Here is a 17,381-nt window from a genome sequence, read left to right as displayed (position 1 = left end):
CCAGTACGTTCTGGAATCATACCCTGGCCTATCCGGCTGGCGACAGTGACCGAACCTGGACCAGGTTTGGTCCGTATTTGGTTCAGCCCGCCTCCAGTGAAGACACGCTGGGAAAGCCTCCAATGAGAAACCCTTAGAGGTAGGGGCGTGGCCTTAAAGGGAGGGAGAACTTGACCCTGGGTAACGGGAAGTGTGCGCTGATTGGCCGGGTTTCACACCTTTCCAGGCCAGCCCTCTTTGGACCGTGGAGACCATCTATCAAAAGGGCTACACCAATCAGCGGTGAAAATGCCTCCCTGCACGAGAGCCCCGCCCTCCAATATATTTCTGGGCCGCGGAGGCACAGCCCCTTCGGCTCCGAGCTGACCCTCCGGAGGGCAGTGTCGTCTGGGCGGCGCTGCGAAGACCTCCACCCAGGACGGCTCCCCCTCCCCGGGCCTCTCCCCTCTCGCCCGCGAGACCCCTCGTCTGGTAGACCGCTGGAATCTGATATCGTGGGGGTGAGGTGAGAGCAGGCCCGGGGAGGGAGGTTACCACTGAGGAGCTGCAGCCGCTATCAAGGTGAGCTGGGACTGCGGGCTACACTGCTGGGTGCGGGTGGGATCAGAGCTGGGTGCGCGGGGTGACGCGTAGGTTCGGCCGGCGCTCCTTTGCTCACGAGCTCGCCCGCTACTGGGAGCGCAAGCCCAGGCTAGTCCGAGCCTTAGGGGCGCGGCCGGGTCCGTCCTCCTGTTTAGTGTCTTGTCCACCCAGCCCAAGGAGAAAGAGTTGGGTGCTTGAACTTAGCGGTTTCTCACCTTTCCAACGGTAAACATCCCTTTAGCTTCCTGTCATTAAATTGGTGTTAGGGTATCCAAGAAACATGAGTGTTAAGCACCCTTAATGAAATTCTCAGGCTCATAGTGCGAACTGTGTTAGCCTTTCTCCTGACTATGTGAGCTCAAAGCATCCTTTGAATTTCCTTTCCTAACACCAATAAAAGAACGGGTTACCTGTGTGCTGCACTCTTAGCGAATCGCCTCGTGTAATCTTCACTGCCATTCAGAGAAGCAGATAGTGTACCCTCATTTTACAAATGTAGAATTATGCTCACTATTGTGAAATAATTTTTAAGAAAACTATGTGCTAAGCTGTTTGCTTGACTTCATGTACACTATACATGTGTGGTTTCCCCACTTCTCAGAGGAGAAACTACAAAAAATGGAGTAATTGGAACAGTTCACATTGTTAATAAATGGCAGAATGACTGCTACCATCAGATTTCAAAGTTTTGGTATCCTGTCCTATCTTATGTAAGTGCCTTTTCATGGTTATCTATTGACAACAGCTTGAACAAGTGTTTCTTGAAGACTTACACTTTCTTTTAAAAAGGTATGATTCCAATCCTCTAGGAATTTCACAATTTAGGATATACCCAGCTTTTGGAGGGGAGGGCACTTGGCAATAATTTAGATTCCCATAAGGGGAGGTGAGACTTGTAATATAAAACATTCTTATGCACAAATCAAAATGGCCAAGGAAAGCAAGAGAGACTACCCCTTACACTGTTTCTGGGTTTTATTCTATTTATAGATGATAGAAGTACTGACAACTGACTCTCAGAAACTGCTACACCAGCTGAACACTTTGTTGGAACAAGAGTCTAGATGTCAGCCAAAGGTCTGCGGCTTGAGACTAATTGAGTCTGCACACGATAATGGCCTCAGAATGACTGCACGGCTGAGGGACTTCGAAGTGAAAGATCTTCTTAGTCTCACTCAGTTTTTTGGCTTTGACACGGAGACATTTTCTCTAGCTGTGAATTTACTGGACAGATTCCTGTCTAAAATGAAGGTATGTTTAAAGCTGTGTTATCCTGAGGATGAATTAATTGTTCTTGATCCATGTGTTTGAGAGATAGAATTGCTAGCTATTGGCGGATAACCATGATCTTGATCTTTTCAATTTTCAGTCAATTGCAGAAACACTACTGTAATTTTGTGTACTACAACAGTAAATATAATGATCAAGAGTAATGCATTTATTACTTGTATTCTGAGGCAAAACATAGTCTAATATCAAGTAATTGATTGCAGAGTTTTCCAGGAGAAAAAATGCTGCTTTTAACAACCTTTCTAGAAAAGATTGGACATTTCCATTTATTTATTACTGTTTTTATGTTTTGTTAGAGGTCTAAAATGCTAGAGAATGTTTAAGAATTAGAATGTATTTCTTAGTCATTACACACATAAAGTTATAACTGTTTTGGCCACTATGGCATTTCCAACTTGAGTTTGCATGGAATAGAGAAAAGAGTATCTTCTAAAGGAAGAACTTTTACATAGTTATTTCCTTATTCTAGATAAATAATATATATCTGTGTAGCTTTCAGAGCTTAACTGTTAAAAATATATCTGCCTTCCCTGTACCTCATGATCTTGAGAACAATGAGATGATGAGACAGTTAGAATAAAACTCAGTTTTTCTAAGGCTAACACAGTGCATCATGTGTAAGAGGAACTCAGTATTTGTTGAGTTGAATGGTTCAAAACATCCATGCAGCAGACATTAAATATCTCTTTAGATACTTGTATACATAGACACTATCTTTGGAATCTCTTAATTTTACAAAAATATATATACCTGCCCTTCAAGTGTAACACAGTCTTACATGGGGATAAGATGGTTACACTGAAAGCTTATCATAGTGTAAGTCTATTAAGAAAAACAATCACATGCCTTTAAATTGGCATAAATATCTAATGAAAGGCTTACAAGAAAAAGGACAGGGAGCACAGATATTGATAAAAACAGTTTCATTTGAGCCGAAACTTAAGAGAGAATTTTGACTGTCTTACTGTAGACTTTCAGAAATCGATGAATAAATGAAAAAGGGAGATTGGTAGTGAATAGAATTTTATAGACACAGTAAATTATGTGCTATCATAGATTTAAAAACTATTATATGTATTACTAAAATGAAACAACCTTAAAAAAAATACATCTAATTTCTGTAAAGAAATTTTGTGAATAAGCCATAACATGTTTTAGTCCAAATATGTCATTGACCAGTTAACTTGTTTACTCAAACTTAAAATTCTAGTGATTAAAAACAAGGAGTTTTCTACAGTGAAGCCAAATATTATACTAAAACTTGGTCCAGTTACTCAAAAATTGGTTTCAACTAGGGATCATAAGGTGGACAGGCTACAGTTTAGCTAGATATTTTTAAGCTTACCATACTTGAGCAATACAGCTGAAAGATAAATTCATACTTTTAGATCTGAGTTCTAGGTTACTCCTTATGTTTAGTAATTGAAATAAGGTAAAAATATGGGCTTACTGTTAACGTTGTTTTTTTGTTTTCTTAGGTACAGCCCAAGCACCTTGGATGTGTTGGTCTGAGCTGTTTTTATTTGGCTGTAAAATCAATAGAAGAGGAAAGGAATGTCCCACTGGCAACTGACTTGATCCGGATAAGTCAGTATAGGTTCACGGTTTCAGACTTGATGAGAATGGAAAAGATTGTATTGGAGAAGGTGTGTTGGAAAGTCAAAGCTACTACTGCCTTTCAGTTTCTGCAACTCTATTATTCACTCATTCAAGAGAACTTGCCATTTGAAAGGTATGTGACCTGTGTTTTGAAGATAGAGGTTTAGAAATCATAGTGATATTTGGTTTCTGCATAAAATCAATATCCTCATAGAATTCTAAAGAAAATAATTGAAATGATAGCTATTGTCCTGAACTTTACTGTCAAGCAGAAGTGAGAAGAATTGGTTGTAATTAGTTTCACGAAGGCTAATTCTTGGGATTAAAGGACATTTCTTTTTCTTTTTTTTTTTTAAGATTTATTTATTTATTTGAAAGGCAGAATTACAGAAAGGCGAAAAAAGCAGAGAGAGAGAGGGAAAGAGAGGTCTTCCATCCCCTGATTCACCCCCCAGATGGCCATAACAGCCGGAGCTGTGCCGATCCGAAGTTAGGAGCCAGGTGCTTCTTCCTGGTCTCCCATGTGGGTGCAGGGGCCCAAGGAGTTGGGCCATCCTCTACTGCTTTCCCAGCCCATAGCAGAGAGCTGGCCTGGAAGAGGAGCATCCAGCTCTTGAACCAGCACCCAAATGAGATGCCAACACTGCAGGTGGTGGTTTTACCTGCTTTGCCACAGTGCCAGCCCAGGACATTTCAACTTTTTTTTTAACTTTTATTTTATTTTATTTATTTGACAGATAGAGTTAGACAGTGAGAGAGAGAGATGGAGAGAGAGAGGGAGAGAGAGAGAAAGGTCTTCCCTCAGTTGGTTCACCCCCCAAATGGCCACTACAGCCGGAGCTACGCTAATCTGAAGCCAGGAGCCAGGTGCTTCTCCTGGTCTCCCAAGCACTTGGGCCATCCTCCACTGCCTTCCCGGGCCACAGCAGAGAGCTGGACTGGAAAAGGAGCAACCGGGACTAGAACCTGGTGCCCATATGGGATGCTGGTGCCGCAGGCGGAGGATTAGCCAAGTGAGCCACAGCGCTGGCCCCTACCCACTATGCCACAGTGCCAGCCCAGGACATTTCAACTTTTATAAAACCTAGTGTGCAAACATTTCCCAGAGATTTATGGAAAAAGGAAATTCAGTAGATACAGAAATAGGTTTGGTGCTGGCTCTGTGGCACAGTGGGTTAACACCCTGGCCTAAAGCGCTGGCATCCCATATGGGCGCCGGTTCTAGTCCCGACTGCTCCACTTCCAATCCAGCTCTCTGCTATGGCCTGGGAAAGCAGTGGAGGATGGCCCAAATCCTTGGGCCCCTGCACCTGCCTGGGAGACCTGGAAGAAGCTCCTGGCTCCTGGCTTCGGATAGGCGCAGCTCCTCCGGCTGTTGCAGCCAAATTGGGGAGTGAACCATTGGATGGAAGACCTCTCTCTCTCTCTCTGCCTCTCCTCTCTTTGTGTAACTCTGACTTTCAAATAAAATAAAATAAATCTTTTTAAAAAATAGATTTATTAAAATGAAAATAAATGTTGATACTTGTGGCATAATGCAGTTTTTTTTTGTTTTTTTTTTTGCTCAAATCATTTAAAACTCGTGTATGGTGCTCTTAAGAAATTAATGTCTCTGATACAAGGCAAATTGTTTTACTATAGGAAATGTCATATGACAAGTGTGCATAAACTGCTCTTAAAAATATTTCTTCAAAAGTGTCTCTTGACTAGCTATAATATTATCTATATAAAATTAATCCTGTTTTCTTTTTAAAGGAGAAATAGCCTTAATTTTGAAAGACTGGAAGCTCAACTTAAGGCATGTCACTGCAGGATCATATTTTCTAAAGCAAAGGTAATATTTATAAAGATGAAACCTATTTATATTGACATATTTCTGTATTTTCCATTTACTTTAAATTTATCTCTTTCAGCCTTCTGTGTTGGCTTTGTCTATCATTGCATTGGAGATCCAAGCACAGCAGTGTGTGGAGTTAACAGAAGGAATAGAATGTCTTCAGAAACATTCCAAGGTATGTCAGGGTCATAGCCTAAATCCTAGTAACAGCTGTACAAGAAACTGAACCACTTGCATTATCTCCTGCAGTAAAATGAGATGTGTGTTTATTTGAAACTATTTAGCTACTCCAAATTTTTTCTTAATGAGAAAGGATATATGTCCTTAAGAAGACTGCATTTATTACTATAAATACAGTGAGACTTTTATTTTAATTGAATTTTTTTTTTATGTACAGATAAATGGCAGAGATTTGACCTTCTGGCAAGAGCTTGTATCAAAGTGCTTAACTGAGTATTCATCAAACAAGTGTTCAAAACCGAATGTTCAGAAGTTAAAATGGATTGTGTCTGGGCGTACTGCACGGCAGTTGAAGCATAGTTATTACAGAATAGCTCACCTTCCAACAATTCCTGAAATGGTTCCTTAATTCATGAATTTGGATCATTGTTATTCTCCATAAAGGAAATTATCAGTGCTATAATTTTCTTTTACAATGGAAGAATTAAAATATCATTTCTCTTCAAAGTAAACAAAATGGAGTTGCAATAGGAAAGGGGAAATTTCTACACTGATTTGGTCAGCTAATATTTGAAGACATTTAGTATATACAGAACCCTAAGGGTAAGGAATTATCTAACCTCTGATATGTATGTTAGTCATTTCATTAATCAGCATAAAAAAAGTATGTCCTCAACAACCCAAGTTTTAAAAGTAGCATTAAAATCGTATTTTTTTCTTGAACATCTTACTCTCTGAAGACCTAAGCTCTGGCTCATTTAAAGATACACTAGCTGAGTAGGACAATAGGACCAAACTTTTGGATCACATTTGGACTAATTTGAGAATGTTAGCTTATAAGCAAAATCAGTATGAACTTGGATAGTGTATTTAAAGAAAAAGAAGATACATCCAATCAGTCTTGATGTTGGGTGTCTGGAAACTGCAAGGGCATCTCAACACTGTAGTTACTATAATATTTGGAATTCTGGAAAAGTAGTTACATGCATAAAAGATAAACTTGGGGGGTCACTGGATATATATTCTTGCCATTTAAATTTCTTAACTAGTAATAATGATTTACCTTTTTCCATTCAAAATTAAATTAACATTTAACATATCTATGATTATGAAACTTAACCTGAACAGTTAGTTCACTTTTAATAGTAATATTTCACAGATGTCTGCTAAGTTGGGTTTTTTTGTTGTTATTGTTGATTTAAGGAGGATTATTACAGCAACAACAATAAAAACTCTGAACCCTACAGCCCTGAATATGGATTCCATGATGTTTTCATGAGTTTAAATTTCAAGTCTTAAAACTTTACAACTAGATGAATATGATGTTCTTATGCTTGGGGAAACTGCCTAATTAGTATTATGCTATAGTGGAATTATGTTTAGATATAAATTCATCTGTGAAGCAGTCAAATCAAAGTTAAAAGCATAAATATGAAGCACTAATCACAAGCTTTGGAAAGTAAACTGTGAATCTTCATTTCTTAACATTGATTTAACTTTCTATATTTGATTGATATACTTTAGGTAGTATTGAAAATGCTAACCTACATAATTTAAATGTTTTAAATTATGAGGTTTTCATCAAAGTAACATTTCACAAATGCACTTTTAAGATACAACAAAGGTTAGTGTTTTAGGCAGTTTAAATGGTTTTCTGTTGCCCAAAATGCAAATAATGCAATCCTGAGAAGGGGACACAAATTTGAAGGCATTTTGTAGAAAGCAAAAAAAAAAAAAAAAAAACTTAGTAATTTTGGCAAGTTCATAATCTTTAATATTTTTTCAAGAAAACAGATGATGTTTGTATGTGTGATAAGATCTTTTATATAGAATCTACTGCCCCAGACCAGTCCAATCAAGAAAATTGTTTTCTATTTTATTAGTTGCTCAAATTATCACTCTGAGGACTTACTTTTCTCCACTAAAGTAAGTTCAGACTAGATTTAATACTCCAGAAGTCTTTACTGAGTATTGTTTTCAGAAAATTGTCATTGCTTCTAATTTAGATTAGAATAAAATTCTAAAGAATATGCTTTCACTAATGCCCTTACTGCATCTTAAGAAGTCAGTCGACACCTTCATAAGTAGATCACGGAGGCAGTGTTCAAGAAACAGTCTTCAGTCAGTGAGTGAATGTAAGGAGGTCTACAGTGTGACGGTTCCATGGATGATTAACGGAGCAGTGCCTAGCCTGTGTTCATTCAGAGTGGCTGTGATCATTTCTGACATGATGTTGTGGACAAATACGCAATAAAAAATAAAAACCAAAGAATCACAGCGTATATTATCCTTAAATTTTATAACCTGTGTTTTATGGGTAGCTTCCGTTTTCCCAAAAGGCTGGTAATATTTCAGTTATTTTGATACATCAGTGTTAACCTTGAGTTGGCAAAGGTAACCTAACTAAATACCATTATCTTTGGTACTAAGTGATATACCTTTCAATAAAGTTATTGAAATGCAATCCTTTGCTGTGTGGTTTTGATTCTTTAAAAATTTTATTTTTAAAATTTATTTAAAAGAGAAAGGTATCTTCCATCCACAAATAGTTTACTCCCAGATACACTCAACAGCTCAGGGCTAAGCCATGCCAAAGCCTGATGCTTGGAACTCTTATTTAGGGTTCCCATGTGGGTGGCAAGGATTGAAGTACTTGAGTCATACCCTGCTGCCCTGCAGTGTATATATTAGAAGGAAGGTGGAATCAGAAGTGGAGCTGGGACTTGAACCCATGTCCTTGGATATGGGATGCAGGCATACCAAGCTGTGTCTAAACTGCTGCATCAAACACCTGCCTAATGATTTTCTTCTGATTTAATTAACTGTTTTACAGTATGATGACAAGACCAGATAAAAAGCTCTCTTGGGACTGGTGTCTTGCACAGCAGACAAAACAGCTGCCTGCAATGACAGCATCCCATAGGAGTGCCAGTTCATTTCCTGGCTGTTCAACTTCCTATCCAGCTCCCTGTTAATGTGACAAGGAAAGCGGCAGAAGATGGTGCAAGTGAAGCGGCCTGGACCCATATAAGAGACCCAGAAGCTTCTGGCTCCTGGCTCCTGATTTCGGCCTGGGCTGTGACCATCTGGGAAGTGACCCAATGGATGGAAGATGTCTACCTCTGTGTCTCTCCATCTCTCCATAACTCTGCCTTTCAAATAACACCAAATCTTTAAAAAAAAAAAAAAAAAGGTAAAAACAAAAAGCTACCTCTTAGTGAACTTAAATTTAGCACTAAAGTAAATGCAGGGAAACAAACAGTAAAATTTTTTTTAATGATTTATTTATTTATTTGAAAGAGTTACACAGAGAGAGGAGAAAAAGAGACAGGGAGAGAGGCCTTCCATCGCTGATTTGACTCCCCAGTTGGCCACAACCGCTGGAGCTGTGCCAGTCCAAAGCCAGGAGCCAGGAGCTTCTTCCGGCTCTCCCATCCGGGTGCAGGGGCCCGAGGATTTGGGCCATCTTCTGCTTTCCCAGGTCATAGAACAGAGCTGGATCAGAAGTGGAGCCGCCAGGGCTTGAACCAGCGCCCATTTGGGATGCTGGCACTGCAGGCAGTGGCTTTACCCACTATGCCACAGCCTAGGCCCCAGTAAAATCTTTTAGTAGTAAATTGATCTTCTGTATATAAAGATAATTGAAAATGAATCTTGATGTGAATAGAATGGGAGAAGGAGCGGGAGAGGGGAGGGTTGCGGGCGGGAGGAAGTTATGGAGAGGGAAAAGCCATTGTAATCCATAAGCTGTACTTTGGAAATTTATATTTGCTAAATAAAAGTTAAAAAAAATTTTTAGTAGTATGGCTATTACCTAATTAATACTTCTGGTGATTTTTTTAAAAGACAAAAGATGGTGAGTGAATATGCTTAATGTGCATTAAAAAGTTGATGTTTATGCATTATTCATTTTTATCATTTAGATCAGTCACTGCTATGGATGAATATGCTTAATACAAATTTATTCACCTAAACTTTTGTTCAAACCATTACCTGATTAAGTGGCAGCCCAGCGGGTTACTTGATAATGATGGTAATTTCCAATATAAAGCATAATTTCCAATATAAGGCAACCTGCTGGTGGCCAGCGGGTAAAGCCACTACCTGCAGTGCCAGCATTCCATATTGGCACCAGTTCCTGTCTCTGCTGCTTCACTTCCAATCCTGCCATAGCCTGGGAAGGCAGTGGAAGATGGCCCAAGTCCTTGGGCCCCTGCACCCATGCCGGTGGCCCAGAAGAAGCTCCTGGCTCCTGACTTCAGATTGGGGCAACTCCGGCTGTTGCGGCCATCTGGAATTGAATCAGTGGATGGAGGATCTCGAACTCTGTCTCTCTCTGCCTCTGCCTCTCTCTAATTCTGCCTTTCAAATAAATAAATAAAATTTTTGGAAGTTAACCGCTTGAATCACTTGGTAATTACTGAATCTCAGTATGTGATTTTTAAGTATTTATGTTTGATTTAACAAGACAAAGTGGACATTACAAAGGGGTTACTGATGAAAGAGAAACCATTATTAAGCCTCCTTTTGAACGTGACTCCATTTAGGAATTTTTAATGACCCTCCCCCTTTTTCACAGTGTTAATATTTTGTAAAAAGATGTATTTGAGGGGCCAGCACTGTCGTGTAGTGGTGTGGGTGCCGATTCAAGTCCCAGCTGCTCTACTGATCTAGCTCTCTGTCATGGCCTGGAAAAGCAGTAGAAAATAGCCCAAGTCCTTGAGCCCTTGCACCTGGGTGGGAGACCTGGAAGAAGCTCCTGGCTCCTGTCTTCAGACTGGACTGGCCCCAGCCATTGCCACCATCTGGGGAGTGAGCCAGCAGATGGAAGACCTCTCTCTCCTGCCTCTCTAACTCCGGCTTTCAAATAAATCAATAAATCTTAAAAAAAAAAAAAAAAAAAAGTATTTGAAAAGCAGAGAAATCATCCGTTTCACTCCCCAAATGCCTACCATAGCCAACCCAAGCAAAATCCAGAACTCCATCTGGTCTCCCATATGGGTGGCAAGGACTCAGATTTGTAGCCCATTATCCACTGCTGTCCTGGACTTATTAAGGAGAAAGCTCGACTGTTAACAGAGGAGCCTGGGCTCCAACCAAGCACTCCAACATGAGTTGAGGCATTCCAAGCAGCAGCTTAATATTTTAGCACAACACCCACCCCCCTACATCCTTTTTTTAGAAAGGTACCTGAACCTCATACGTATTTTCAGTTATGAGACACACTCTCTAAAATCCACAGCTAATTCTGATCTACCATTTGTTAGTGATATTTTCTTTTAGCCAGTTACTAGTACTAGATGTTTTATATGAATGAGGCTATCCCAATTTACAAAGAACCAAAGGATCCAAATGATCTGCATCTGGTCACAAATTTAGTACTTAGGAGTGGGATTAAATCCAGGCAATTTTGACTCAAAGGGCCGTGCTCTGACAGGTCTGCACAGCACCTTCCAAAATGGAGGATTAATTGGATTCATGTGTAATTGTATAACTGCCAAACCAAACTGTCCTGTCCACATTAACTTCAGTACTCTCATCATGATCATAGAACAGTAATAACTAGAGAATTTTTCTCTAGTTTATACTAACAGAGTAATTTTTATGTTATTCTTATACAATGCTTATAAGTACGAAACAATTTTTTATAAACCCAAAACAGTAAACATAAGTCAAATAATATGAATAAAATATAAGCCAATTTTTATAGTAATTCAACAAAATGGACTTAAGAGCAAATTACCAAGGATAAAAAGGGATATTAAGGATAAAAGAATCAATTCAAGATGACTTGACATTCCTAAATATGGAAGCACCTAATATCACATCTTAAAAATGCATGAAACAGGAGCTGGCGCTGTGGCGCAGCGGGTCAACACCCTAGCCTGAAGTGCCGGCATCCCATATGGGCGCCGGTTCAAGACCTGGCTGCTCCACTTCCTGTCCAGCTCTGCTGTGGCCTGGGAAAGCAGAAGATGGCCCAAGTCCTTAGGCCCCTGCACCTACATGGGAGACCCGGAAGAAGCTCCTGGTTCTTGGCTCTTGGCTCCTGGCTTCAGATTGGCGCAGCTCCAGCTGTTGTGGCCAATTAGGGAGTGAACCATCTGATGGAAGACCTCTGCCTCTCCTCTCTCTGTGTAACTCTGACTTTCAAATAAGTAAATAAAAAAATTTTTTTTTAAAAAAATGTGTGACACAAAAATTAAAAACACTATAAGGAGAAAAGGACAAAGTTTCATTGATAGTTGGAGAATGAAATACTCTTCTCAGTATTCTATAAAATTGCTAGAAAATTGGCAAAGACATAGAACTGAGGAGCAACGAATGTTTTCGCTGACTTAAAACATTTCATCCTAAAATAGCAGATGCAGCATTCTTTCAAGTGCATATGGAACTTTTACTAAGATAGACCATAGCCTGGGTCTTGAACTTTAATAAATTTAAAAGAACTGAAATCATACAAAGTATGTTCTCTGGCAATAAACTAAAAGTCACTAAGAGATGACAAGAAAATAAAAATGCTTGGAAATTAAACAGGCTCCAAGAAGAAGTCTTAAAAGAAACTAGAAAATACATTAAACTGAATAAAAAAGAATCTCACAAAATGTGGAATGTAGCTGAACCAGAGCATAGAGAGCAATTTATAGCATCAACTACATTTATTAAGAAGATGAAGGGCCTAAGTCATTAAGTTTCCATTTTAAGAAATCAGAAAAGAGAGGCCGGCACTGTGGCTCAATAGGCTAATCCTCTGCCTTGCGGCGCCAGCACACCGGGTTCTAGTCCCAGTCAGGGCACCGGATTCTGTCCCGGTTGCCCCTCTTCCAGGCCAGCTCTCTGCTATGGCCCAGGAGTGCAGTGGAAGATGGCCCAAGTGCTTGGGCCCTGCACCCCATGGGAGACCAGGAGAAGCACCTGGCTCCTGCCATCGGAACAGCGCGGTGCGCCAGCCGCAGTGCGCCAGCCGCGGTGGCCATTGGAGGGTGAACCAACGGCAAAAGGAAGACCTTTCTCTCTGTCTCTCTCTCTCATTGTCCACTCTGCCTGTCAAAAAAAAAAAAAAAGAAATCAGAAAAGAGATTTAGAACCCAAAGCAAGCAGAAGTAAGTTATAAAAAAGGGGATGGGCTAGAGTTGTGGCACAGCAGGTAAGGCTACAGCTTGCTGCTGACATCCCATATGAGCAACGGTTCCAGTCCTGGCTACTTCACTTCTGATCCAGCTCTCTGCTAAGGTACCTGTGAAAGCAGCAGAAGATGGCCCAAATATTTGGCCTCTACCACCCACATAGGAGAACCAGATGGAGTTCTAGGCTACTGGTTTTTGTCTCGGTCTTGGAGGCCTTTTAGAAAGTGAACCCACTTCGCCTTTCAAACAAATATAAATGAATGTCTTTTTTAAAAAAGAGAAAAATGAATGAAATAGACAACAGCAAAAAGTCAACAAAACCAAAAATAAATTCTTTACAAACAGCAATAAAATTTATAAACTTCTAGGAAAGCTGACAAAACAAAGGCATCAATGAAGAGGAGCCATCACTATAAACCCTAAAGACATTAAAAGAACACTAAGAAAATACCACGAACAACTCTGCACATATTTAGATGAAATGAACCAATTTCTTGAAAGATACAAGTTACCAAAACTTAAATGAATAAAAAAACCTGAGGGGCCAGCATGGTGGCACAGTGGGTTAAAAAGCCCTGGCCTGAAGCGCCCGCATCCCATATGGGTGCTGGTTCTAGTCCTGGCTGCTCCTCTTCCAATCCAGCTCTCTGCTGTAGCCTGGGAAAGCAGTGGAGGATGGCCCAAATCCTTGGGCCCCTGCACCCACGTGGGAGCCTGGGAAGACACTCCTGGCTGTTGGCTTCAGATCGGCACAGCTCTGGCCATTGCAGCCTTCTGGGGAATGAAACAGCAGATGGAGGATCTCTCACTCTCTCTCTGCCTCTCTGTAATTCTGTCTTTCAAATAAATAAAACAAATCTTTTAAAAAAAATGAATTAAAAAACATGAATCAGTTCTATTATTTTTTAAAACTGAATCTATTATTTAAAACTTACTGGCAAATGGGTACAACATTTAAAAAGTAAATGAGCTATTTACAAATCTCTTACAAAGTAGAAAAATCATTTTCCAATTCATTTATGAGGCCAGAATTAACACAATACCAAATGAAGATAAAGAAAACATATGTGAATAAAACTGTTGGACAATATTCCAAATCGACATAAGACATGGAAATCCTCAAATGAATTTGGATGCATAAACTAAGTAATACTCCATGACCAAGTTTGACATGAGAGGTGAGAGATACAAGCTGTTTCAAAATCTGAAAAATCAATATAAGACATATGAACAATTTAAAGAAGAAAATGCATTTCAGAAAATTCCTGAGAAATTCAGCTAACTAGGATTAAGCAGATCTTTCTTGAATCTGATAAGGAAATGTATGAAAAATCTATAGCTAGCATGATTCTTAACAGTGAAAGAAAACGCTTTTCAGACCATAACAGGGGCTGGCACTATGGCATGGAAGGTTAAGTGTTCGCCTACAGTGTGAAACATATGGGTGGCAGTTCAACTCCCAGCTGCTCCACTTCCAATTCAGCTTCCTGCTAATGCACCTGGAAAAGCAACAGGGGATGGTCCAAGTCCTTGGGCTCCTGCATCCACATGGGAGATGGAGAAGAAGCTCCTAGCTCCTAGCTACAGACCAGCTCAGCCCCAGCCATTGCAGCCATTTGGAAAGTGAATCAGTAGATGGAAGATCTTTTTTTTTTTTTTTTTTTTTTTGACAGGCAGAGTGGACAGTGAGAGAGAGAGAGAGAGAGAGAAAGGTCTTCCTTTGCCGTTGGTTCACCCTCCAATGGCCGCCGCGGTAGCGCGCTGCGGCCGGCGCACCGCGCTGTTCCGATGGCAGGAGCCAGGTGCTTCTCCTGGTCTCCCATGGGGTGCAGGGCCCAAGCACTTGGGCCATCCTCCACTGCACTCCCTGGCCACAGCAGAGAGCTGGCCTGGAAGAGGGGCAACCGGGACAGGATCGGTGCCCCGACCGGGACTAGAACCCGGTGTGCCGGCGCCGCAAGGCGGAGGATTAGCCTGTTGAGCCACGGCGCCGGCAGATGGAAGATCTTGATCTCTCTCTCTCCTTCTCTGTATCTCTGCCTTTCATATAAATAAATGAAAATAATCTTAAAAAAAACCACAAGAACATAAAGTTGGCACCATCTCCCCTCTTATGTCTAACCAATCAAGCAAGAAAGAGAAAAGATCTATAGACTAGAAAGAGTAAAATAAAAATGGCCCTATTTATGGTTTATGTAGAAAAGACAAAGAATCAATAACAAAAACTCCTAGAACTAATCATTGAATTTAGCAAGGTCAAACAAATACAAGGTCAACAAACAAAAATTAAACATATTTATATGTTATATATATATATATATGCTAGTACATACTAGCAATGTGCAAATGGAAAGCCAAATTTCAAAAATAAGACCATTTAGAATAATAATCCCTCCCCTGGCATGAACAATTAGGAATAAATCAATCAAAAGATGTGAAGCATATGTAAAGTGAAAACCAAAAATGCTGATGCCTGGAACCAAAGAGGCACTAAATGGAGAGATACCCCAAGTTCATAGAGGGGAAGATTCATAAAATTCCATTCCAAACCCCTGTAGGAGACTTTTTTAATTACAGAGTAGCTGATTTTTTAACTTGTATTTATTTATTTTAAAAACAGAAATAGAGATTCCCATCTGCTGTTTAATTACCCAAATGCCTGTAAATGCCAGCTCAGGCTGGGCAAGGTCAAAGCCAGGAACCAGGAACTCTATCCAGTTCCCCCACATGGGTGGCAGACTCAAGCACTTGCTTCCAGGGTGCACGTTGGCAGAAAGCTGGAAACAATAGCAGATATGTGACCCAAGCCTATGAACTCTATATAGGACATGGGCATACCAAGTGGTGTCTTAACTGCATGCTAAATGCCCACGCCTAGTTTAGCTGATTGTAAATGTTATGTAGAAAAGTAAAGAAATGAAAGGACAACTTTGAAAAATGAAGTTTGAAAACTAATGCTATTGAATTTTAAGATAACATAAAACAACAATTAAGGCAGTACGGTACTGATGAAAGGACATACAGGTCAATGGAGTCCAAACAGATTCACATAGGTAACAAGTAATTGTTGACAGATACAAGACAATTCAGTGGGAGAATGGATAGCCCTCAACAAATGATTTTGACAACTGGATAACCATATAAAAGAAAAAATGCCCTGCACCTAAACTTCACAGCTTACAAAAATACTAACTTAAAATAGGTCATAGATCGCAGCAAAAAACACAAAATCATAAAACTTGCAGAAAAATGAAAAAAACAAGCCAAAAACCTTAGACCAGAGGTTACAGAAGTTCTATTATGACATCCAAAGCATGATCCAGATCAAGTGTTTAAACTAGCAATTAAGACAACCTATATCAGAGTGTCTGGGCCGCATTATCGAAGGCAGTTCTGACTCTGTTCCCCTGAATGCAGACAAGGAGTAAGCAGTGATTGCTCAAGGGGTTGAGCCCCTGCCACACACGTGGGAGACCTGGGGTAAGTTTCTGGCTCCTGCCTCCAACCCTGATTGGAGGTTGGAGGAATTTGGGAAGTAAACCAGTGGATGAGTACACTCTGTTATGCACAGTCTGCTTCCCAGATACATTAAAAAAAGCAAAAATTTTCACAAAGCATTATCCACTGATATGATGAATTAAAACTTCAATAAACACTTCAGCACTCTAAAAGATATCAACAAAGTAAAAAGGATTTACAGAATAGCAGGAAGTACTTATAAATCACAAATCTGATAAGGTACTTGTATTAGAATATATAAAGAGGGGGCCATTACTGTGGCATAGCAGGTAGAGCCACTGCCTGCAGGGCCAGCATCCCATATAGGCGCTGGTTCAGGTCCTGGCTGCTCCACTTTTTTTTTTTTTTATTGACAGGCAGAGTGGATAGTGAGAGAGAGACAGAGAGAAAGGTCTTCCTTTTGCCATTGGTTCACCCTCCAATGGCCACTGCGGCCGGCGCATCTCACTAATCCGAAGCCAGGAGCCAGGTGCTTCTCCTGGTCTCCCATGCGGGTACAGGGCCCAAGCACTTGGGCCATCCTCCACTGCCTTCCCGGGCCATAGCAGAGAGCTGGCCTGGAAGAGGGGCAACCGGGATAGAGTCCGGCGCCCCAACCAGGACTAGAATTCAGTGTGCCGGCGCCGCAAGGCGGAGGATTAGCCTGTTAAGCCACGGCGCCGGCCTGCTCCACTTTCAATCAAGCTCTCTGCTATGTCCTGGGAAAGCAGTAGAAGATGGCCCAAGTTCTTGGGCCCCTGCACCCACATGGAAGACCCAGAGGAGGCTCCTGGCGCAGCTCCGGCTGTTCTGGCCAATTTGGGAGTGAACCAGCAATGGAAGACCTCTCTCTCTACCTCTCCTCTCTCTGTGTTAACTCTTTCAAATAAATAAATAAATCTTTAAAAAAAAAAGAATAAAGAACTGTTACTACTGAGGAAGACAGCCCGATTAATAAGTGGACAAAGGATTTGAATAAATATTTCTCAGTGAAAGATACACAAATGGTCAATAAGCACAAGAATGGTTGGCAAAATTAATCATCAGGGAAAGGCAAATCTAAACCACAAAGTTATTAGTTAAGTATCCACAAGAATACTTAGAATCAAAAAGGCAGGTAATAACAAGTGCTGACAATCATGTGGCAAAACTGAACCCTTGTATACTGCTGGAGGGAGTATGATGTAGCAACTTTGGAAAACACTTCTAACATCCATGCCAACTAGGTTCCTCCTAGTTAGAAATGAAAACACATATGCACATTAAAA

The 17,381-nt window shown here is 40.6% G+C and overlaps 1 protein-coding gene across 1 annotated transcript; it reads left to right on the top strand.

Annotated features, from left to right (window-relative positions):
* Window positions 1-335: 335 nt before the first annotated feature.
* CCNG1 (cyclin G1) lies at window positions 336-8,694 on the top strand. The gene is made up of 6 exons (XM_062188721.1): window positions 336-561; window positions 1,573-1,833; window positions 3,351-3,604; window positions 5,227-5,305; window positions 5,385-5,483; window positions 5,706-8,694. Exons 2-6 carry the CDS (start codon window positions 1,573-1,575, stop codon window positions 5,895-5,897), a joined length of 885 nt encoding a protein of 294 aa, XP_062044705.1. The 5' UTR covers window positions 336-561; the 3' UTR covers window positions 5,898-8,694.
* The last annotated feature ends 8,687 nt before the right edge of the window (window positions 8,695-17,381 follow it).

Source organism: Lepus europaeus, chromosome 4 (genome assembly GCF_033115175.1).
Source record: "Lepus europaeus isolate LE1 chromosome 4, mLepTim1.pri, whole genome shotgun sequence".
NCBI classification, from domain to species: Eukaryota; Metazoa; Chordata; class Mammalia; order Lagomorpha; family Leporidae; genus Lepus; species Lepus europaeus.
Note: the sequence above shows the minus strand (reverse complement) of the source record. Positions and strands in the feature narration are given on the sequence as shown.

Coding starts and splice junctions, on each gene's coding strand:
- CCNG1 (XM_062188721.1), top strand. CDS start 1,573: ATGATAGAAGTACTGACAACTGACTCTCAGAAACTGCTACACCAGCTG. Junction 3,605..5,226: donor GAGAACTTGCCATTTGAAAG/GTATGTGACCTG, acceptor TTCTTTTTAAAG/GAGAAATAGCCTTAATTTTG. Junction 5,306..5,384: donor TCATATTTTCTAAAGCAAAG/GTAATATTTATA, acceptor TATCTCTTTCAG/CCTTCTGTGTTGGCTTTGTC.